Genomic DNA, 24993 nt, shown 5'->3' with positions numbered 1-24993 from the left:
GAGAAGATATGATTATAAAACACACTGGCAAGCAACATCAGTGCTGTGGTAGGAAGCTCCTGTCTGAATTCTGCAGCTAATATGTATTTAGCTCTAAAGGTTCATAGTTCTCGCATAGTCAAAGGTGAAATACAGAATAAAGGACTAAAAACTTATACTTGGAAGACTTCAGGATTCACTCAGGGCACAAACAGCAGCAGCAAGAGCGGAGCAGTTCAGAGCACAAAGGAAAAATTCAGCAGTCTTAAGAGAAACTGAAGGAGGCAGATGGCAATTAGGTGTCAGTAAGTTCTCATTAAAAGTTGATGATTTCCAGACTCAATTAGAAGAAAACTCTTTGAAAAGATCTTTTGGAGCAGTAGAGAGGGAAAAGAAGCATTAAAACCTTTACAAGGTTGTTGTGTATTACAAAATGTTGTCTTTTCACTGCTGTTTGGGAAAAGTGTAGAAAAGTCGTATTTGGGGTCTGTAGTTCTATCACATAATAATTGAGATTTCTGATGTTAAAGGCTTGCAAAACGGACGTGATCAAACTCACAGAGAAAAGGGAATAGAAGTGGAAAAATAAAAGCATAACTAAAAGATAGTGCTTTGTTTTCTTTGTCTGTTAAAAAAAAAAAAAAAAAGAGAGAGAGAGAGAGAGAGAGAGAACTCATTACAACTTACTTACTCCAAAATAACCTGCAGTAGGAAACTCAGAAGAACGTACAGCTTTCTTACATGCAAGTCACACAGTGCAAGAACATGCTTGCCTATTTTTGCCTATTGTCTTGGAGAAATAATGCTATGGAAGGCTCTGAATATGGTTGCTCACTGCATTCAGCAGTCATATCAGCCATGGCTACAGCTTGTAGAGTCGAGTGGGCTGAACCCCCCAGTCCCAGGGCTGACCCCAGCCCACTTCTGGTCTTCACACCTGCGCTCCCGATGTTTTCATCAGGGCTGAAGGCGGGTCAGAGTTGTTCAGGGCCGTGCTGGGTGAATGCATTGCACTGCCTCAGTGTTTGGGTTGAGCACAGCCTCCAGCTGCCCCATGGTGTATGCGGGGCAGCGTGCAGACTACCAAGGAGATGGCTACCAGCACCTTCCCCAGCAGGAGGAGCAGGCCGAGCTGTTCCCTGGGCTCTTTTACTCCTGGCAGGCATTTCCGTGCAGCTGGGACAACAAACAGTAAGTACACAACTGCTGAGCGCAGCCTCTGTCCTGGGGCCCAAGAGGACGGTCACGCCAGCTCCTGCTGCTCTGAAGGAGGCCAGGCTGCGGTGGGAAAGGCCACCACAAGGACTGCCAGAAATGTCACCGAAAGCACCAGGAACTTCCACTCAGTTCCTATAGGAACACAAAATCGGGTGTAGAGATTAAGACACCCAAACATTCATGCTGTTCAAACACTTACTGCACTCACCAGTTACTAAATGTTAGCCCTCTCTGATATCTGAGCTGCAGTGAGACATCCAAGACATCCACATGCAGCTTGCAGACAAAACACAGAGCCTCAAGGCACCAAGGGGAGACCCTTGGACATCATAAAGGGCACCAAACATGTTTAAACAGCCAAATTGACTCTGGTACATCCATGCATCAGGGTCACAAACACCGCTTGCATCTCTGGGCTTCCTGCACATTTCAGAGCTTCTCCATTGCAATTTGTGAGAACAGGGCACTTGAAGCTGCCTTCATCCACTTTGGTACAGCTCCATAACATCTGTAGGGCACTTAAGTAACATATACAGCCTGCAGTGCTGTCTGGCATTGCTATCTTCCAACATTTCCTCCTTCTCTCATCTCCTATTTTTCCCCAAGGCTTCTCAACAGCTCACGCAAAGCTACTTGCAAAAATGACCCTAAAATAACTTACAACTTATTTTGTGCTTACCTTTCAGGTGGCAAAATCCAACTTCCCAGCAGAGAGGGGTTCTGGGGTTGCCTTAAAATGTTGGGCTAAGGAAGCAAAATGTCAAGTGGTCATGGGAGGTTTCACAGCCATGTAGATGGAAAGGGAAGAATTTCATGTTCTTCTCTTGATATTGTTCCTCCATCTGACTGAGAATCAATTTAAAAACCTCCCTCCGTCCTCAGATAGATCACATTTGCCTCATGGGGAGGGAGAGACAGCAGGCTGCTTTGGCCACAGTGAAGGAAGAAGAGGCCAGAGAGGTATTGTAACAGCTCAGAAGAACCTTGGTGAGCTGGGCTTGTTCCTTCTGCTGCTGGGCAGCAGTGGGAAAGATGCACTTTCTCCCCCCAGACCAGCACCTCTCATATCCCAATCCCCTCCTGTGCAGCAGTAGTGACTATGCTGTCCATGTAGCTACTTGCTGCTCCCCAAACTAGACTTTTCTCCTACTAGGATAGGCAGGTAAGTATCACAGGCCATTTGGGGGTTATTTACTTGCCCCCAGCAGTCTGTAACCTACCCCTCGCCCTGACAGCAAGAACTTGGTACAGTCACTTCAGCAAGTGCAGACATTTCTGCTGTCCCAATCTGTAGGTCAACTGAACAACGCTTATTATTGCAGCCAGATCCTCCTCATGCTCCAACCCCAGCATAACCCAAATAACTCCATTCACTTTCTTGGAATGATGCTTGTGGGTGTGAGAAAGGAGGTAATAACTTGGCACTCCTAGAGCTTGTCTTCATTAGAAGACAATCATTAGTTGCAGTTAATACACCTGAGTGATTTCATTTGTACTGAGCTTGGTTTTAGTGAGCACTGGTATTCAGGGGAACACCACTCCAGCTACTGGAGTGATTTGATTAGCAGAGCTGAGTGATTAGATTAGCAGAGTGGCTGGACATTGCTGCTGATTACTTGCAGCCATTCCAGCTGATGTATCCCCACTGCAGAAGTAGCTTGAGCTATGCATTTGCATAGATAAAACCTATGCATGCTTATATCCTGGTTTTTATTTGCAATTTACAACCTTGCCTCCTGTCAGCGCTTCTAGTCCCTTAGCTTACTTAGTGGAGGTCTATAATGGCTGTGAACTGCTGTTAGCCTGTGCTGGAGATCATTATATGTTACTGAAAATGTCAGGGAGAGAAAATATTGGTTCTTTGTCATAACTCCAGCAGAGAGATATTTCAGGTGCTCTGGGTAATGCTCTTTCTGGAGTGGTGTTTCTTGGCATACAACAGTGCCTCATTGCAGAAATACTGTAGTTTGTTTGATGCTGTTGCAAATAGCAGTAGTTTTCACTCTCTCTTAATATCTCCAGAGTTCTACATAGTGGTGAGAGCTTCCTAGGGAATAACCCTGGTTTTAAGGCTGACGCTCCAGAGGTAGGTGCCCACTTGCTGTTTGTGAGCAGTTCTGCCTGAGAACAACTGAAAATAAAGCAAGCAAATAGTGATAGTAGAATTTCTCTTTATAAACATAGTCTTCTCTGAGTTACGTATTTCAGCTAGCTGGTCATCTAGGCTATACCTGTTGTCAGCAGAGATGACAAGCACCTTCAGTAAATGCTGCTCTTTCTCCCCTTGGTGACTTCTAGGAAATGCAGTGTTACTGAGTGTTTGATGCTTCGATAGATAAAGTTCAGCGAGATGAATCCTACCCTTCCTGCTCCCTGCCAAGAGGAAGCAGACCTGTGCTGCTGCTTCTTTGCCAAGAGATAGCAGACATTATGCTTTCCCATATGGAGCAGTGCTCTGAATTCCTGTGCTTGGAATACAAGTGGAATTCCCTTCTTATTAAAAAGCAAAACAAAGCAACCTCCTCAGAAATAAGTGAAATGTTCTTAGGAATGTGGAGTAGGTGATCATTTCTGGATTGAAGGGACAATTTTACATTCTGTTAGATCACTGTCTATTTCTTTGTCTTTCTGGGTAGTAAAAGCATGCAAAGTAGTAACTCTGTATGAGCAATCTTAAAATATAACACTGATTAAGAAAAGTAACGTAAGAAATAGTATAGGGTGGTGATACTTTGCATGGCTGGTAACGGTTGATATTTGCATAGTAACACCAATAAATCCTTCTATACTGGACCTACGTCTTCTCTGCACTGGAAATTTCACTATACGAGGTGTGAGGTAATGAAAAATCAGGGCTGTAATACCCCACTGAGTTTCTGAGTCATCTTATTGCACTGAAATAAAAGCACTTTAGAAAATAAAAGCCATCTGTGATGTTAAATTCAGTTATCTGATTTACCTTAATAAATGCTCACAAATCACACCAACTGCTTGAATTTTTCAACAGTGCTGAGCCATTCCTGAGCAGGTAAAGGTCATCATGCTAAGACGTTATCAGCTCTGATCATTATCAAGTTATTATTTTCTTCAATAACACAACTGCTTCCATCCAAATCCAGCACATAAAAGAATTTTAAAGAAAGAAGCAGGTCATTTTTCTTTAGCTTTGACCTTCAGAGGATCACATGAGTTATGTTATTACACTGAAGTCTATGCAGTATTGATTATTACTTATCCCTTTATTCTACTGGTGCTGAGGAAAGTGACAAACATTACTATTTTTTAAAGGTCATCTCCCAAGCTCTATGTTACAGATTCCCCGTGGCAAGACTTCTGTATATTTGGAATTCCCCGTATATGTCCTTTTTTCTCGTTGCCTAGTAATTTTGCCCAAGTGTAGGTGGGCCACTGTGACTGTAGACGTTAAATATTCTGGTTGTAACTGCACTGTGCTTAGGATGTATCAGCCCTCGTGCACACACTGATCACGCTCTAGATGGGCTGTGTACAGATGTCCCACACTGCACAGGCTCATGTATTTCTCTATGGGGAGCCCTAGGAGAGATATGCTAATGCTACCTAAAACTTTGTTTCTAAGATGTTATTTACACCTGTGCTGAAAGCTACTGATATGAATTTAAAATCTATTTTGCCTAAGTGTAAATGTCTCCAGGCATTTAAATGTTTCCACAATGAACATATCAGTGCACACATCAACCAATATCTAACATGATTGTAACAGGAGTGGTCTGAATGCTCAGCCAGTAAAAATCAACATAGAGTCACCAAAATAAGGATCTTACAGAATCAGAACTGACTTAGCTCCACAGCAGACATAGTTCAGCATCCTCAAATCAGTGAAAAACAAGATACAGAGACACAGTCCAAGTATGCAGGAATGGTGTCAGGAAAGCCAAAGCCCACCTGGAGATGTATCTGGTGAGGGACATGAAGGACAACAAGAATTTCTACAGGTAAGGAAGACTAGGGAAAATGTGGGCCTGCTGCTGAATGGGTCAGGGGCCCTAGTAACAAAGGAAATAGAAAAGACCAAGGTACTCAGTGTTTTCTTCACTTCATCTTTACCGGTAAGACCAACCTTCGGGAATCTCAGGCCCCTGCAAGTAGTGGAAAAGTCTGAATGAAGCAAGGAAGACATCCCCTTGGTGGATGAGCATCAGGTTAGGGAACATTTAAACAAACCATATGAATATAATCCCACAGGACCTGATGGGATGCACACAACAAGTGATAAGGGAGCTGGCTGATATTATTGCAAGGTCACTCTCAATTACCTTTTAACGTAATAGTAATTTGGGAAGTTTCCTGATGACTGGAATGGAGCAATTGCCACTCCTATCTTCAAGAAGGGTAAAAATGATCTAGAAACTACAGGCCAGTCACCCCCACCCTGATCCCTGAGAAGGTGATGGAGCAATAAATGCTGGAACCCATTTCCAACCATGGTTAGGATGGGAATGCTATTGGGATGGAATCCATGGTCAAAATGGATTTTCACAGGGGAAATCATGCCTGACTAACCTGATAGCCTTCTATGATGAAATGACTAACTTGATGGACAAGGAGAGATACGGTTTATCTTGAATTTAGCAAGGTTTTCAATCCCATATCCCATAACTTTTCTTAGAAAAATCGATGAGGTACAGACTACACAAGTAGATGAGGAGGAGGACTGAAAACTGGCTAATATGCTGGGCTCAAAAGGTTGTGATCAGCAACACAAAGTCCATTTGTCAACTGCATGAAGTTCAACAAGGCCAAGTGCCGGGTCCTGCACCTGGGGCGCAATAACCCCAAGCAGAGCTACAGGCTGGGAGAGGAATGGTTGGAGAGCTGCCAGGCAGAGAAGGACCTGGGAGTGATGGTGGATAGTCGGCTGAATATGAGCCAGCAGTGTGCTCAGGTGGCCAAGAAGGCCAACGGCATCCTGGCTTGTATCAGAAACAGTGTGACCAGCAGGGCTAGGGAGGTGATCGTCCCCCTGTACTCGGCTCTGGTGAGGCCGCACCTCGAGTACTATGTTCAGTTTTGGGCCCCTCGCTACAAGAAGGACATCGAGGTGCTTGAGCGGGTGCAAAGAAGGGCGACAAAGCTGGTGAGGGGCCTGGAGAACAAGTCCTAGGAGGAGCGGCTGAGGGAGCTGGGCTTGTTCAGCCTGGAGAAGAGGAGGCTCAGGGGCGACCTTATCGCTCTCTATAGGTACCTCAAGGGAGGCTGTAGCGAGGTGGGGGTTGGTCTGTTTTCCCACGTGCCTGGTGACAGGACAAGGGGGAATGGGCTTAAGTTGAGCCAGGGGAGTTTTAGGTTAGATGTTAGGAAGAACTTCTTCACTGAAAGGGTTGTGAGGCATTGGAACAGGCTACCCGGGGAAGTGGTGGAGTCACCATCCCTGGAAGTCTTCAAAAGAGGTTTAGATGTAGAGCTTAGGGATATGGTTTAGTGGGGACTGCTAGCGTTAGGTCAGAGGTTGGACTCGATGATCTTGAGGTCTCTTCCAACCTAGAAATTCTGTGAAATTCTGTGATTCTGTGATTTAGTGTTGTGTAGTTAGTGTAGTGGTGTAGTGGTATACCCTGGCAGTTGACGCTGTTCTGTTATCTTCATTAATGACTTATTGGGAATGATGGGATGGTGTGCATCCTCAGCAATGTGCTGGTGCTACAAAACCAGGATGAGTGGCTGATATACCAGACAGCCGTGCTGCCATTCAGAGGAACCTGGACAAGCTGGAGAATATGGATGTAATGGAGAGTATGTCCATCAAAGGGCCACAAAGATGATTAAAGGATTGAAATGTCTCTCACACAAGGAGAGGCTTAGAGATCTGTGCCTCTTCAGCTTGGAGAAGAGAAGGCTCAGGGAGGATCTCATCAATGTGTATAAATACCTGATGGTGAGCAGTAAAGAAGATGCAGCCAGGCTTCTCAGCATTGCTCAGTGAAAAAATACGGGCCAATGGCCACAAACTGAAATACAGGAAATTCCATTTAAACTTCAGAAGAAACCATGAGGGGTGATCAAGCATTAAAGCATGCTGCCCAGAGAGGATATGGAGTCTTCAGCCTTGGAGATACTCAAACCTGACTGGACATGATCCTGAGCAACCTGCTCTGAGCAGGGGGTTGGACTGGATTATCTCCAGAGGTGCCGTCCAGCCCCAACGACTGCATGGTTCTGTGGCTGCAGGTTACAGAGAGCACCAAATTGTTCCTGCCCACATCAGGTTGCAGTTTGGCAAATAACAGCAGAACCTGGGGTTGTTTAAACAATTTATCCAGCTGTATTGACTCAGTCTGCCAGTCAGTCACATGGACCTGCTATGGTAGACTGTTCTATTAGGTTTGGCTCTTTCATTTTCTCTGAGGAATGCTGATGTGGTAAGGCTCAGCATCTCCAACAGAGAACAAGGGGAACACTCAGTGTTTTATTTTTCTCTGAAGAAAATGGACCCAAGCACTTTTTTTTTTTCCTAGAAACCGTAAATCTCCATCAGTACTCTCACATCTCCAGTACAAACCCAGCTGTGGCTGTCTCTGAAACTGCCCAGTTCTGTGTTGGTGTGAGGAGCATTCCTTTGCCTTGTCTCTGATGGAGAACGCTGAAGATGCAATATAGTCTTCTAGCCCTTAAAGGCCTAGTAGAGAAACCTGCTTCTGTTCCTGATGAATTTTAAACTTTCTTTGGGCCAGCTGCCATTTATGCATAGAAGGTAAAGAAGAGGAGATATGGATGATGCTTGGTGTCTGGAACCCTGAAGAAACTAGGTCATAAATCCCAGAAGATAGAAATAAGTTTCAATATGTGCATACAGATTCTCTTCACAGCTTTTTCATTCTTATCTCTGATGTTTGTAAGCCCAGACATGAGGACAGGCTGGGAGAAGAACTCACTGAGATCAGCCCTGTGGAGAAGGACTTGGGGGTTCTGGTGGACAAAAGGCTTGACATGAGCCATCAGTGTATGCCTGCAGCCCAGAAGGCCAACTGCGTCCTGGGCTGCATCACCAGAGGGGTGGCAGCAGGGGAGGGAGGGGATTGTCCCCCTCTGCTCTGCCCTTGTGAGGCCCCACCTGGAGTTGTGTGTCCTGGTCTGGGGCCCCCAGCATCAGAAGGGCGTGGGACTGTTCGAGCGGGTCCAGAGGAGGGCCACAAAGTTGATCAGAAGGCTGGAGCACCTCTTCTATGAAGAAAAACTGAGAGAGCTGGGGATGTTTAGCTTGGAGAAGAGAAGGTTCTGGGGAAACCTTATTGCAGCTTTTCAATACTTAAAGTGGTCTTATAAAAAGGATGGAGAAGGGCTCTTTACAACATTATTTGTCTTCAGCCATTTTGTACCTTCTCATGAAAATACAGGCATGAGTGATTTACATAGATCTTTGTAAGGGTTGTACACTCAGGTCAGCCAGAATATCGCTATAATGTGCGCCCTGTTGAAAGGGAAGAGCAGTTTATGAATATATCTTCCTCCAGCTGTAGCTCTCCCATCCAAAAACATCACTCTGCTCAGCTCCTCATCACTAGCACTGCTAGTGACTGCTGACCCTCAGTACACGCAATCAAACTCTCATCCGCTTCAGTCAAAATGAGCTGAGTTGGACACAGTCTTTTGTAGAAGCCATACAAGATTACACAGCTCCTTTCAACCAGAAAGATTAGGAAGCAGTGAATGCACAGACAGGAAAGAGAGTGGCAATGTCTAAGTGGATGGTGACAAGCAGATCTGGGCAGTAGTGGCTGATAACTGGTCCCACAAGCACAGCTGTTGATAGAACGTGTAAATCAGCTGGGTTCAGTCATGGCAGTATGCTCTGCACTTCTCGAAAGGCTGGAGCTGGGAGAGCAGATGTGACTTAACCTTACACTGAGCCTCTCAGGACATCAATGAGAGGATGATCACCTGCCCCTGATGATGCAGAGTTGGTTTAAAAGGGGTTGCACCTTTAAAAGCCTACAGACCCCTCAAGCCAGCAGCAGAAGAAACTACCTTCACTTTCTTGTTGCCACACCATGCTGCCCAATTCCTTGTGCTAGCACATGGATTTGGGCAGTCACACAGTGAATGACAGAAGGTAACTGGGTGACATTCAAAAGGTTTTGTGCCAGGTTAGTTTTCAAGTCAAAAGGAAGGCTGTTGCAGGCTAAAGTTAGCAACAGAGGGCAGGAAGGTAAATCGCTGCTTTTGATAGTAATTCTAGATCAGGGTAGCTACAAGTGTTGATAAGATCACAGGATACTTCTAAGTGGAAGGGACCTCTGGAGGTTTCTAGTCCAACCTTCTGCTCCAAGCAGGGTCAGCTGTGAGATCAGAGCAGGTTGCTCAGGGCTGCATCCAGCTGGGGCTCAGATATCTCCAAGGATGGAGAATGGAGCAGGTTGCTCAGAGAGTTTTTGCAATGTGTGATTCTCTCAAGGTTTTCATTATACTCAGCCTGAACCTGATGTATTTCAATTCATGCATTATTTATCCCACCCACCCACCATACAACGCTGTGAAAAGCCTGACTCAAAATGCTGTTGTTCCTGGTAGCCACAGCTGGGATCCAAACATGAAGCCTCACTGCTGATTTTGGTCTGTCCTGCGGGGCAAATTGTCACAAGTTTGCTTCAGGATGAAAATGGTGTAGCATGTATCCATGTTAGCATAAAATTTCACCTCAGTTTACCATTAAGCAATGAATGAATTAAGCAGAACATCAGATCATTTGATGATGGCAACAGTCAGTACCACTCTCCATGCAAGACGTAAAACATAGATGTTACTGGAGGGTGGAAGTAACCATGTGCTTACAACAGGATAGACCCTCTGTGTACAAATACTACTGTCACCCCAGACAAAAAAAGGTCATATTATCCCATCCATTTCCCTTCCCCAGTTCTCTATCATAAAAGATAAAGCATAATAAATTCAATGCATCTTCAGAGCATTTTAACAATCAAATTCCATTTTTCCTTGCAAATAAAAGAAGACATTAGTTATTTACAAACCTCATTGCTGTCTTTATTTAAAAAATAAATCATGTACTTAACAGATAAAATAAGAAAAAACACCAGAAACTGCAAAAGTAAGGATAAAATACGCCTTGAAGACATCCAAGGATCTTTTCTGAGTCTCCTACAGACTTCCAAATGCACGTCCTGTAGCATTATGGATCACAGATTATCATGCAAGGTATTTTTGAGAATAAGGGAATAGAGGTGTGCAATATGAACACTAAGAATATGTTTTAACAACAGAAAATACAAATTAATTATACAATTACACTACTGCACTATTAAAACCTACTTTACAGAGTCTTAATGACATAAAATCGAAATAATATTACAAATATTTTAAACTTCTTTATTATATTTTGGGCAGCTCCCCAAAATGTAATCCTACAGTGATTAAATAGTGCTTCCGAAGTCATTTTCAGACCCCACAAAACTGCTTCTGAATATTGCTGTTTACACTTTAACTTGGTTCGTTCTGTGATTGGATCCATGCAAGCATAAAAATCTGTTTCCCACAGATCATAGAATGGGAGTTCAGCCTTTAGTTCAGTACTAAAGTTCATGCTTTAGTTCAATAACAGCCTTTGAATGTTTTTTATTTCACCACTGCAGCCTAGGTCCATTCAGCTAAGCAAATCTTGGCTACAAGCATTCACTCGTGGCTGTGAAGCTGTTCACTGCTGGAGATACGTGGTGTCTGACTTGAGGTTCTTATTTTCAGATGTTTGCTCAACAGTTCGTGAATGATGTGTCTGTGGTTTTGGATGTTTGGGTCCCCAAACTAATTAATCACACTTCAAAATCCTGGATCACACCTATATGGCAGAAGTACCTCACTAACAAGGTCATCAGATGAAGATGATAGAATCATGGAATGGTTTGGGCTGGAAGGGACCCTTAAAAAACGCCCAGTTCCAACCCCCCTGCCATGGGCAGGGACGCCTCCCACTAGATCAAGTTGCCCTTCAACTTGCTGAAGGTACATTTAATCTCACTGTCCATGTCAGTGACAAAGATGTTAAATGGTGCTGGTCTGCATACTGACCTCTGAGGAACACCACTTGTGACTGATCTCCACTTGGACACTGAGCTGTTGACCACAACTCGTTGAGTGTGACCACCTAGCCAATTCCTTACCCAACAAGTGGTCCATCTATCATATCCGTGTCTCTTCAATTTGTAGACAAGGATGCCATGCAGGACAGTGTCAAATGCTTTGCACAAGTCCAGGTAGATGATGTCAGTTGCTCTCCCCTTATCCACCAATGCTGCAACCCCATCACAGAAGGCCACCAGATTTGTCAGGCACCATTTCCTCTTAGTGAAACTATATTGGTTGTCAACAATCACCTCCTTATTTTCCATGTGTCTTAGCATAGTTTCCAGGAGGACTTGCTCCATGACCTTGCTGGGCACAGAGGTAAGACTGACTGGCCTGTAGTTCCCCTGTTCTTTCTTTTTTCCATTTTTAAAAATGAGGGCTATGTTTCCTCTCGTCCAGTCAGCGGGAACTTCATCAGACTGCCACAGCTTCTGAAATATGAAGAACAGTGGCTTAGCAACTTCATCTGCCAGTTCCTTCAGGTCCTGCGGATGCATCTGATCTGGCCCTACAAATTTACAAGTAAGAATTTCACTGTATTTTACATGAAGCTACACAGTACAAAGGGATACTTAAATCTTCATGACTTGAATTTTTTAAGGGGAAAAAAAGGAGGAAAATGATGATTGATGATAGTGTAGTGATGTATTCAAGCCCTGCATGTAGGTTTTGTCCTCTTCTTCTAGTGGAGCTGTGCTGTTGATGGATGTACTTTCATCTAATTTTAGCTGGCACAAGTCCTGCCTAGAAATGTTTTGAATGGCTAAGGAGCTTTTGGTCAGTACTGCTTATTTCATCTGCAGACCTAGAGCAAAGTACACAGGAAATTGACTTCTGCTGTGTCAAACCAAGTTTGTTTTAGGGAAGTTTGCTATACTTTTAAGAGAAAGTTTAGAAGAAATATGTCTGGAGACAGACAAGGTAAAAAAAAGAAGCAAGGAAGAGTGATGAGATAGCTCTTTCTGAGCTGAGAAAGCTGGTCTTTTTCTACTCTATAATTTAGTAGGGTGTTTTTAGAAAGTTAGCTAGCTCTCACTGATGTTTTTGAAAGCTACGCTCAAAACAGATTGTGCTTTACCCATATATTAATTGAATCAATTTGCAGCCTCTTTTCTCTAATGAGTGACATACATTAAATTACAATTTGTCTAGTCTTGACCAGAATTGTAGATGTTTTTGATGCTTTTAGATTTTGTTAAATACTAGGTTTCACTAGCTATCATGTAACATTAAATATAAAAAACTATACCTTTTAACATCTGTCATGCCCTATTTGCTGTCTAGTCACAGCCGTAATTTTGCTGTTCTTCATCAGGCACAAAGCTGTAATTAAAAATTACAGGGCTTTTAAAGGGCTTAGTAAAATTGTACTCACTAGGGATGTCCTCAGGGCCCACAGCTGAAATGCAGTTACCAGTCAGAAATTCTGCATACTAATGGAGATAGGCTCCAGCTTTCCACATCCATACCATCTGAACTCCAAGTCTTGATTTATTCACACTATGGCTCCTAACTCATTCTAACCAAGAAAGCAATGCTTCACATATACACTAGCCAGATAATCGCACTAACTTACCTCCAAATACCGTCATGATTAAATAAATACATAATGATGAGTCGAATACATAAGCTTAACACAAAATGTCATTAAGATCACAAAAGTTTATGTAGCGAAGAAGAAATTTCTGAAGGTTGTGTGTGTTACATATTTGAAAACAATCAAACCTAGGAACACCCCATTATCTTGACAGAAAGTACGGGAGTATCAGCCCATTTCATACAGCAGCTGGGATCAGGTGTGTGGTTGTGTTGTCTTCTGCAGTCTCTGCAAATCCTCTCAATTATAATCACTCACAATGCATTGTGAGTATGCCTACTGCTTTGCAGATACATGAAAGACAAGGCTGCTGCTCGAGGGAGCTTGTATCTTGACTCATATACAACACAAAGGCTAATAGTTCAAATGCATATGAGAGCAAAGAATAAGTGAGATCTTCAGGGCAAAGTTGGTAATAGAAGGCTTCAGGCCAGACTGGAGCTTTTAGGCTGTCCTGGATAGGCTCTGGTTTTCCTTCATAAAATAAATAATGAAGACCCAGTTTTATTTTAATCACTTCAGATATTTCAGGAATGTCAAAATTCCTGGGATTTATGAACACCACACTCATTTACACACGTTACATTCTTTCACTCTAATTTGAAGTTGTGGAGGTTTGTTTTGCAAAAATAACCTGTCCTGAATAATGCTCATTAGTTGCAATAGCCAGTGCTAGCAAATAAAAAGAACATGTGCAAATGTTTTCATGCCCCAGATGTATATGCCCTTGAATACTCCATCCCTCTGCTCTTGTCCTCTCAATTTCATTAATGACTTGTGTGGGTGAAGGAACTCAAAGAGTCTCTCTGTGTAGGCTACTATTTGCTGGGAAAAAAAAAAAAAAAAAGAAAGAAAAAAAAAAAGAAAAAAAAAGTTTTGAGGGAAAAATCTTCTAAAATTTCTAAAATCCTTTTGATATCTCAAAATGAAACTTAAAAAGAGTATAAATGCATCACTTTTCAGACAGCAAACATCTCAGGACAGGTTCTGAGTGTGACAGATGTGTGGTATAAGACTTGTGAGGAGTCAAAGTAAAGACTTGGTTAGGATGTTGCTAATCTCCTTCCATTTGGGGATTTTTTGGCTGACCTGTCAGAGTGGGACAGGATGCACTCTATAGATACCTTAAAGGAGGCTGTAGCAAGGTGGGGGTTGGTCTGTTCTCCCATAAGCCTGATGACAAGACGAGGGGAATGGGCTAAAGTTGCACCAGGGGAGGTTTAGGTTGGGTATTAGGAAGAACTTCTTTACTGAAAGGGTTGTGAGGCATTGGGATGGGCTGCCCAGGGAAGTGGTGGAGTCACCATCCGTGGAGGTCTTTAAAAGACGTTTAGATGTAGAGCTTAAGGATATGGTTTGGTGGAGGACTGGCTAGTGTTAGGTCAGAGGTTGGACTTGGTGATCTTGAAGGTCTCTTCCAACCTAGCTGATTGTGTGATTCTGGATAAAGATGGTGAACAGAGGAAGACTGAAGACCCCACGCTATGGCATGACTGTACCCAGAGGCGACAATGGCACGTTCCCGATGCCCTTTTCGTGCCCTTCTCCCAACAGAACCCCCCCTTTTGCCCAGTTAGGCACAGCAACGCCATGGCGCTCAACCCCTAGCGGTCTGCACCCTCCAACAACACCCCCACCACCACCACCCCACTCTCTCCTCCCCATGCCGGGACCAACAACCCCTCCATGGGCCCTGGCGGTGGCAGGGGCTCTGTCGGGGACTACATTTCCCGTGGAGCCCAGGGCAGGCGCGGCCCCGCCCGGCTGTCAGCGGCCGCGCTGCAGGTTGAGCGCGGCGGCTGCAGATGAGCCGAGCCCGTGCGCGGGCGGGGCGGGGGGGGGCGGCCGGGGCAGCGCCGCCGGGACCGGGACCGGGGCCAGGACCAGGACCAGGACCGGGTTTGGGGTTGGGACCGGGGTCGGGACCGGGCTCGGCGCACTATGCGAGGCCGGGAGGATGGCGGTGGAAGGTAAGGAGGGCTCCGCGTCCCTTCGCTTCGCTGCCCCCGGGGGCCCGCCCGTTGTCTCCTCCCCTCCGGGCTCTCACCTGCGGTGTGGGGTTTGGGGTGGGGGGGGCGCCCCCCCAAAAAAAAAAAAACTGGGGTGTGGGAGGGAGGCAGGTGGGGTGGGGGCATGCAGAGCCCTGGGGTCGGCCCCGAGGTGCCGCCCCGGCGGGTGGGGGCGGCGGGTCTGCGCCTCCTGCCCTCCCTCCCTCCTTCCCCTCTTCCTCCCCTCCTTCCCCTCTTCCTCCCCTCCTTCCCAAATTTCCCCCAAGGCCCTGAGCACCCCCCAGGGCTTCTGCCCCCACTGCCGACCCTCCGTGCCTCCCCCACTGACATGGTCATGAGCCCCAGGCAGCCCCCGGCCCGGGGACGTGTGTGCCCCTTTTACCCCCTTGCCCCCCTGCCATCCCCCCCCTTTGCCTCCTTTTCCTTCCCCGAGCAAGAGGTGCCCAAATTCAAGGGGACAGAGCTCGGTGAGCAGCCTGGCTCCCAAGACAGGTGGCTGCATTGTGGAGGTCTTCTGGTGGGCGCGTGGTCCCTCTCCATGCAGCTTTTGGGGAGGTCATGGAGTGATGTGGGTTGGTGTGTGGGGACAGGTACATCTTCCCCCTCACTGTCTGCCTCTCAACTTCCCTGTTTTCTAGCATTCAGGGCCCATCTTGCTCTCCTCTGTGCCTGCAGGAGAGCCGTAGGAGTCCACGGTGTGACAACCAGCCATGCAGCCACCCCCTGTGCAGAACTCGGGGTATGTCGCTGTTTTGGGGGTTCTCGCCTCCAGGCAGCCCTCGTTCAGCTGCTTCTCAGGTATGCTGAGATCTGTGGCTCCATCTGAGGCCGCCTGTGTCCATGAGGATCATGCTGAAGCTCTTTATAGTACCCAAGTGAGCAGCACAAATTAGTGCCGAGCTGAAACTTGGCCAGTGGACACCTCAGCATCCCTGCGAACCAACTTCCTAGGCAAACTTATATTAAGGTAAATAAAACCCCTGTGTCTCAAAAGGTGCCTGTCCCGAGATTTCAGCCTCTCCTTAAGCCAAACAGATTCTTTATGCCCAGGGTGCTTTGCTGAATAGCAGTTTTGGAGACTGTAACGGTGGAAGGAAGGTAGTGGTCCTGGATAAAAGCATCTCTTCTGCTGTGGCAAAAACTTAGCAGTGTGAACCACGCATGCGTGCCTGGTAGTGGGTAAGTAAATGAAATGGACTGCCATGCACCAGATGGTTCATACGCCAGCAGCAACCCCTCTTTCTGTGTGTCATCCTCCTTTATTCACTTGGAGCCCTTCTCAGCCTGTTTGCTAGATTTTTTCAGGTCTGTAATAATTCCTGTCATATCTGCAGTGCCTTCCATCTGAGAATCTCGAAAAGCTTGGTAAATATTAATGAAGGAAAGCTCTGCTAAACCTTTGGGAAGCAGTGCCTCTCCTTTCTCCCGAGCTGATTTGGGATTTGTTTCCTCTTTAACCCCTTCTTCCCGTTTCCTCTCTCCAGGATGCATCCCTGCTGTGGGCTCTCAAAACAGGCCTTCGTGTCTGCATGTCCCACTTTCCCCTCGCTTTGTTTGCTTCCTCCCTCGACTTTTCTTGCCTTTGTGCTGCTGCACAGCTCCGTCCCTCTCCCTAGCACAGCAAGGTGATTCCTTACTTCTCCAGCACAAGGAGCCTTGTGGCCGTGACTACTTTCTGTCAATGCAGTGCGTGCACGTTTATGTCCCTTTCTTACCCTTAATTTTCTTTTGGGACTGGGCTTCTTTGTGCAAAGGCGCTTAATAACGTGCTTTTATCTTAATGCATGCTCCACAATATCGGAGCCCTGGGCGTGGGCTGTGTGCTTTTCATGACCTGTGCCTCTTGGCAGGTAACACGTGGCCCTTTTGTTAGGGAAGCCCAGCTCACCCCGTGTTCCTCATGGCTCCTGTCACTACACCATGTGGATTGTACTCCAGGCAAAAGCAAAGCTGCTGTGGAATTTTCCAAATTTAAAGAGTTTTGGAGAAAAAATGCCAATTTGCTGAACTCGATGTCTTGGACTTAGGGAACACAAACTGCTTTTTTTTTTTTTTTTTTTTAGTTGATTTGTTTGTTTTTGTTGGAAAAAAATGTTTTCCTGCTTTGCTGCTTGGGACCTTGAGAGCATAACCTTGTGCACATCAGCTCTGGAAGCCTGGTAATAAGGAGGGCCCTGAAAACCTGGCTTAAGTGGAATGTGTCCAGCCTCTCCGGCTCAGCTGGGAGCTTGGCTAGCGTGGACTTCCTGGGACTTCAGAGCTTTTTTTTTATTATTATTTATTTTTTTTAGTGTCACGAGGCTTCTGGACTGCCAGGCCTGCTCGCTTCTCGTGCGGGCTCGCAGGCGGCTGGCTCTAGGACATGAGTGGCAGGGAGTGGGGGGGTCCCTGGGGGCAGGAGGGAACCACAGGTCCTGGAGCATGGGAGTTCCTGGCCGGAGCCAGCATCCGCTGCCTGACCAGCGCTGCCACTGCTATTGTTCTGGGGAAAACAGCCTCAGCCACCAACCCAGAGACTTTTTTTTTTACCCTCTTTCATTTCAGAAGCGCTCCGTGTGGCTGAAATGGCAGCATTTTGTAACATATAGTTTGCGGAGAATCTTTAGGGGAAAAAAAAAATCGGACTTTATTTTAACAACCTGTTGAAATCTTCCTCGGGTTTGATTATTTTTAATGCTGTCTTAGGACGAATTGCTGGAGTTTAGTTATGGTAACAAATGTCCAGCAGTTTACTTAAAGAAAACATCCCAATTTTTTATTATTTTTTTTTTTTACCAGAATAGCTGACAGAGATGGATTTGCAAATATTAAATAGGAATTTGGAGGATCCCAGAGTTCTTTGGCAGTTGCATAACGCGTACCTGAGCGGGGGTTCAGAGGGACTCAGCCAAAATAGTTTGATCTTGGTTCGCCCTACTTGTCCTGAAAGAGATCTCGTGGCCTGGGTGGTCCTTCAGGCTCATAGTATCAGTGCTTGGGATGGATGAACATATCAGAGTCTGTGTGGGGAGAGAGAGTTTGCTCTCCTTAACACGAGCCCATCTAGATGGGAGCACTGCCAAGGTAAGGCTAATTTTAGACCTAGCAGTTTTGACAATGTTCCTTTAAGTGTTTTCCTCCCTCTAGTAAGAATGAAAGAACTAGGTCAGAGCCAGTCGAAAAAGGCTTTTGATCCCTGCAACAGTGTTCTCAAAAATATATTATTATATTTTTTGCTCTTGTGCAGCAGAGGAAAAGGGGAAGAGAGAATGGTGACTTCCCCCCCACAATGCTTCTTGCACAGGAAAGCAAGAGACTGACAGCAGCCAGCAGCTAATGTATGTGTGCAGGTAATCCCACACAGTTCTGTCAGCTCCCCTGCAGCTCTGACCTGCAGCATCTTGGAGATTTCTGAGCAAAAAAAAAAAAAAAAAAAAAGTGCTAATTATGTCACGGAATTATTGCCTAGCGAGTGTTCAGTGAAGCTTGGTCTAATGCCTTCTCTTCCATGCGTGTGCTTTGGAAAGTATATGCATATGTTCATTGCTAGTTTCCTCCTGAAAACTGATGGAAAAATAAACTCTTTCCTGTCCTATGGCTCTTCTGCAGTGGTTGATCTGCCTGCTGGAGAACATTTTTCACTAAGAAGGAGAGACTTGCTGACATAAAATGACAGAAAGGCTCTGGCCTTGCCCCGTGGCAGTCCTGAAGGAGACTGGAGGCTCGAAGGAGTTGGGAGTGTAACGGGGTCTGGAGCCAAGGCTAACTGCTGCAAGACTTGAAGTTTTTTTGCAGCCTGGAACTGACTTCTGTCAGAGCAGTCCTGAATTTCAGCAGTGTGATACACCTGGGTGGAAAGCTTGCAGTGCTCAGCCAGCCCCGGCGGATATTGAGTGCTGCCATGTGTTTCCTCAGAGCCTTGCGATACGGTGAGCTCATAACTTGCAGTGCCAGCGCTGCCAAGACTGTTAAAGCAAGTTCAGGACCATCAGAAAGGGAGCTTCTAGTTTTAGTGTAGGCGTCCATCATGCTGTCCCACAGGGTGCTCGAAAGTACAACTGTCTTAACAAGTTTTCAGTTATTTGGCATTTCCTTGTTCCTAAACCCACTCCAGGCTCAGACCAGATATCTGCACACCTAAGATGTCATGGAATCTGATCTAATACGTGGTTTTTCAGCACACTTAACTCCTTGCCTAGCAAAGAAGTCACAAATCCTGCCATCCAAAAGGTCTGTGCTTCCATCAGTGCTTGCTTTCTTTAATAGTTTCCAACCACTCCTTAGCTTGAAGGGCTCAGGAAAGCTTGGAAAGAGCTGCCAGTTGGAGGCAGAGCTGATATATGTGTCTGCCTCTCCAGCTCAAAGTGTCCCCTCAGATTGTAGCAGAGGAGATCGATAGGACCAGTGTTGGAAGCACGCACAGGACAGGCAAGAGGAAGACCTGAACTGCAGCCTTTGATCTTTGTGCTGCTTCTGTATGTTGCTTGGTGACCGTTTATTGTAAAAATGCCTCAGCAGTTATGGGTTTCCAGGCTGGAACATAGCTCCTCTTCCACCCCCTTCCACATGGCTGTGTTCCTGTTGGGCAGTAACATCAGTGCTCCTCTTTCTTGCTCAGCAGCAGCCTGATTTTGGAGGATAAGGCTTCCCTTCGTGCCCCTGCCTCAGTCTGCACACAGCTTGGTGGCCATGTGCTCCTCTGTCCTCCTCTGAACCACTCCTTAGCAGCTCAGAGAGGAAAGATCTACCTTTGAAAAGTCAGCTCTGTTGCAGTTCCTGCATCTTTGAAAAGACAGATAGTTAATGATCCTTCTCCAGAGGAATACTGTTACTGTCTAAAGCCAGAAGTCTGTTTTGGACTGCAGGCTCTCATCAACAGGTGCATTGTGGCAATCAGACACCCCCAAATTAATCTGGTGCAATGAAGAGTGGCACTATGCTAAAGTCACCTTGGGTGAGTTTAGACTGAGTGGCAAGGGGATATGATTTCAGGTTGTGTGCTCATTTTCCTCTACCTGCTTTTAGAAATGAACTCACATTAGGCAGGAATCAGGCAGTTTGGGCTTGGCATATCACTGCGTTTTCCTTGGAGGAGATTTTGCTGTAGCACAAGAGTGTACCTGAAAATTCAGAAGTGTTTTCAGGTCAACCAGTTCCATGACTGTTTGTTCTTACCCTTTAAAACACCTGGAAAACTCCAAAGCTCCAGGAGGACATTGATTGATATAAATTGGCTGTTCTGATGCAATGGAATCCCATCCCAAGGATCAAACTTGGCTGCTGGTGGTGGTGATGTATGGGCGAAGGAAAGAATGGTGCTTTGAAAGTTTCTCTACCAAGAAGAGAAAGTGAGAGAGCGAATGACAGAAGATAGATGTTATTTGCATTTCCTAACACGCTGCTGGAAAGCAATGACAACGCCTGTAGTGACACAGTAGGATCCCACATTTATTGCTTAAATTGAACTTATAAAGCAGAATTTTTCTTTTTTTTTTTTTTTTTTTTTCTTCTTTTTTTTAGCAAGGTAGGTAACATAGAGGAGGCTGTGTAGCTTTGTTCCTCCCACGGGTCAGTTTATGAGGGCAGGGCAGGCTGTTTGGAGCCAGTCTCTTGGACTTTGCAGGATTGCTTTGTCCCAGGGGTTACAACAGGAGAGCAGCAGCAAGAAACACTGCGGGTGAGGCATTGCAGCCAGGCGGTGTCAGAGCTGCAGATCGGTTGGGGGTGCTATGTCTGGTTCTGGTGCTAACTTTCTGTGTTGTCATGGCTGAGACAGCTTTAGCCTCCATGCTTTGGCTCTGTCCCATCTCTCTGGTCTCTCTTCTTGCTCACAGGGTATGATCTTTGAGGCAAGGACCCTTTCTGTGAACGAGAGATGCTCAAAGGTTGGACTGAGCAATCCTATGTTGAGTTATTTCTTGTGAAAGCTGTTGCCTTTGGCTGGCATACAGGTGTTTAGCCTTGAAGATGAACAATTGAACTACTCATCGCTAAATTATGTGCTCAAAGCATGCAGGGAATGTAGAGGGAGTAGTTCTGGAAGGTGCCAAAGGCAAAGGTGGAGGAAAGGGCCAGAAAATTGAGTAATTTTGAAGTCTTCTGGAAGTGTCTGGTTGGTCACGGTCAAAATAGCAAACGGAATTTAGGAACTATGAGGAAGAGCTCAAAAAAAAAAGAAGCAAGGAACAGTTTTTACTACTTCTTTGGATATTACTCTTCTATTCTCAGTGCTCCATTCAGTTTTTCTTGCCACATCCCAAAAACGACACAGGGCTGGAAAGACTACAGGAAAGGGCAATCAGCTGGTTAGAGATAGGGCATGTTTTCTGAGGGAAGGTTCTGGTTCTTTAACCTGGAAAGGAGATGACCACAAAGAGAATCCTTAGACATTAATGAATGGTTTGGAGAAGGTGAAAAAGGAACTGGTTCACAAGGCAGAACAATGAAGGTATGGGCTTTTGTGCTTAAAAAAAAATAGTTTTTCAAATTACACGATTCCTAAGTTCAACCTTGGGTCATTCCTAACATGCCAAGGCAAGTTTAGTTCATGTGTGTGCCCTTAAGCGATGGCATATGGGGCTAGACTTTGTCTGACCCATCCTGATGGCTTTTATGAGAAAATCTGACTTGTGTGCACCCAGAACAACCCCACTCACCACAAAGAGCCCGATTTGGATCGAGGCTGTAGGTTCCCTCCCCTTTGTGCTGCTCCTGGGCGAAGCAAGCAGGTGGGCAGCAGGACTGAATATGGGCTGAAGTGAGCTCTGCATTCATCTACAGGATACAAAATGCTTGCAGGGGATATGTGGGTGAAAAGGAAAAGGGCTTGAGGAGGAAATTTGGGGTGGATTGTAGCCTGTCTTTAGTGCAGTTTTTGGTTTTCTTTTGGTAGAGGGCATTTAGCTGAGTTGATTTGCTTCTCTGAAAATATCCCAGCAAAAGCAAGAAACAGACTTTAATAATGCTGTTTCAGAAATAAAAGGAATTTTAATGTGTGTAAATAGAAGCTTTCTCCTGGATTTTCCTCCAGCAAAATAATTGCATGCTCTCAGCTAATGGTTTGTCACTACAAGAGTCAGCTGTGGTACTGGAGGGAGTAGGACACAGTGGTATGAGTAAGCTGTAGGAGGTAAAGAATTTTGCTGGGGGAAGGCACGAAGGCATTTCCAGGCTCCTTCGTTAAATGTGCAAGGGAAGGGACAGCCTTGAGGACCGACAAGAGGTAGCTTAACAGGCAGCTGAGAGAAAGCCAGGACTGGAAACAGAAGTCAGCTGCCAGATTGTGACTAGTTATGCTAGTGGGAATGGGTAACTGTTTCTTCCTCTGCATTTTGATGACTTTGTGCATCGTACGTAGGACGGGGAATAAAGCCTGGGTTCACAGCTGAGTTGCAGCCGTTTCTGTTGCACGTGCTCAGCAGACAGCAGCTTTCACTAGGTGCAAAGGCATGAAATCTGTGGTGTGAGGGGGACAGTGCACTGCTGATGCTGTAACACCTGTGTGCATCTGGGCTGGGCTTGGGACGTGCTGGATGGGCTCACTGGGCTCTAACATGGTAGGTTGCAGAATTAAGTAGTAGTGCGGTTGGGACTGGAGGCATTCATATAAATAGAGGCTGTGGTGGACTATGGCTCGCTAATCTCTGCAGCAAAAATATTTAGGAGCTCATCTAGTGACCACAAGACAAGTTTGATCCAGGAGTAGTGGAACCAATGAAGACTTGTTTCTCACCCAGCTGAATCATAGCATCATTAAGGTTGGAAAAGTACTCCAAGATCACCTGGTCCAACCATCCCCATACCACCAATGTCACCACTAAACCACGTCCCCAAGCACGACGTCCAACCTCTCCCTGAACACCCCCAGGGATGGTGACTCCACCACCTCCCTGGGCAACCCATCCCCCTGCCTGACTGCTCTTTCTGAGCAGAAATGTCTCCTCATTTCCAACCTGAACCTCCCCTGGCACAACTTGAAGCCACTCCCTCTGGTCCTATCACCTTTGAGAAGAGGCCGACCCCCAGCTCCCCACAGCTTCCTTTCAGGCAGTTGCAGAGAGCAATGAGGCCTCCCCTGAGCCTCCTCTTCTCCAGACTAAACACCCCCAGTTCCCTCAGCCGCTCCTCACAGGACTTGTGCTCCAGGCCCTTTTCTATCTTATTTTCTGTGTTCACTCTGAAATCCTCAGTGGGCAACAGCCAGTGGTATCTAGTCGGGAGTTTGCACAAGTTGTTTGGTGATTGACTGCAATGTACGGTGAATGCTTTCCCTCCAGTGAGAGCATTAATTCAGCTCTCTTCCTCTCTGTCTACCTCCTGATTTGTGCTTTTCATGCTCAGGCCTCTTACCTCCTGCAACATCCTCTTTGACTGCAAAGCTGTGCATCTCACAAACCTGTCTGAAATCCAGAGTTGTTCACTTTTCAGCAGAAGCTTTGCAGATGCTGGCATAAGCCGCCTTATTAACTAAGGGTAAGATCACTTTGCAAAACATACTTCAAACAGTGGATTACAGCATAAGAGAGTTCATTATATGTTCTTGTATATACATGATGCATGTTACTTATTGACCTTTATTATTTTTTTTTCCCCACTAAGATCCCTTTTACTATAAGCTAATTGCATAGCTCGCTAGTTCCCTGTCTTTGTCACCATTTTCGTCCTATATACCTGCCCAGGGTTTATGATAGACTTGCCTTACCCACTGAACTGGCCCATTTTTCAATGAGCCTCTCTGTTGCCATTGTGAATTCAAGAGCTGCTCGCACCAATTGCACATTTGTTAAAATAGAATGAAAAAATGCTTCAGAAATAATTTGGCTGCCCAGCCCTTGTCTCTGCTTTTCATCACGCGGGCCTGTGGCTGTTACAAAAGGCAGACCTTGCCTTGCTGAGGCTCTGGGGCCTGTCTAGTGATAGCCAGTGCAGGCTGCGTCCCGAAGAGCAGGTGGAACAGAAAGCTTTTGGTTTACAGCGTTAATACAATCTGTGAAATCAGAGATGGAAAGTGAAGGAATTGCCTTACATAAAATAAATGAGTAGTTTCCAGTAGGAAAATTCTCAAAAATGCAAGAGCAAATTTCTTTAACTGAGTAGACTCGAGTGCATATAAATCCTGGTGGGACGAGGGTCTTTAAAGGCAAACTTAATGTATAACAAAAGAAGATTTCTTGTTTTGGACTTGGTGTTCCTGTTCAGTAGACAAGTAGGGAGTATTTCTCCTCTTTATACCCCTAAGATTTGCATGAGCTTCAATTAAATTACAGAATTATTTGCTCAGTTTGATTCAGACTGAAACTGCTGAGATACTTGTTCTGGTTTTGTGATATATTTCTGATGCTACACAAAACTCATCAGCTGCCTCTTACAGCTGAGGTGTAAGGGAGGTATGTGGAGTGTAGGCAGCTGAGTAATGTTTTTTCCCTTTTTGCTTTTGCCTTTGCCTTTAGTTTTCGGCATTCTTTGTTTTTGTTTTTGTTTTTGTTTTTTTGGAGAGAGTGAATGGCTTGTGGTATTAATTACTGTGGTACCATGACATAGCTACTCAGTTGCCTAGCTAGAGAGCTGCGAGCCATGTTGGGGATGTGGGTACTTGAGGCTTTGTCTTGCTCTCCCTGCCTGCCTGAGCTCTGAACCCAAACCACCTGGTGCAGCTCATTGCTAGGACCACTTCGCAAAACTCCCCGCAGCCCAGCCCTGGGTTTTGGCACAGCCTGTTTGTATTTGTTTCATGCTCATTCCTGATGCTGACCAGCAGAAACAGGCAACTTGGCGTTGGTATTACTTTAGCAAAATACTTCAGGGCTTCACCTGTCAAGAAGGTTTCTGGTAAGTCCACATTATCAAAGCAGAACAGATGCTGACTGACTTGGGGCTTCTAGGTCTGAGTGAATGCTGCTGAGACCGTTAGACAAGCAGATTGGAGAAACATCTAGGCAAGATTTTGAAGGTACTTCCTCAGCAGGATGCCAGCAACCTGGATGGCAACATAAGCAGCAGGATGGATTCGTGTGAGGCTTTGACTACAGCTTCAGCTGGCCCAAAGTGATGAATTGGTGGGACTGTGTGGGTTTATGTTAGCTAGAGGTTGCACTGCAT

General features: G+C 45.6%; 1 protein-coding gene across 4 annotated transcripts in view; it reads left to right on the top strand.

Annotated features, from left to right (window-relative positions):
- The first annotated feature begins 960 nt into the window (after nt 1-960).
- The window catches only part of SAMD12 (sterile alpha motif domain containing 12), a 184593-nt gene continuing 160560 nt past the window's right edge, over nt 961-24993 (top strand). For 3 of the 4 annotated variants that reach the window (XM_084509557.1, XM_084509555.1, XM_084509556.1), the window contains exon 1: nt 14754-14877. In XM_084509557.1, coding sequence (XP_084365683.1) covers nt 14865-14877 — 13 coding nt within the window. In that variant the 5' untranslated portion in view covers nt 14754-14864. Of the gene's footprint in view, nt 1171-14753; nt 14878-24993 lie in introns of those variants that run through there. The other variant, XM_084509554.1, reaches the window with a different exon arrangement.

The sequence above is a fragment of the Aythya ferina genome (assembly GCF_964211825.1).
Source record: "Aythya ferina genome assembly, chromosome: 2".
Taxonomy (NCBI): Eukaryota; Metazoa; Chordata; class Aves; order Anseriformes; family Anatidae; genus Aythya; species Aythya ferina.
This window is presented reverse-complemented; position numbering and strand designations above follow the sequence as displayed.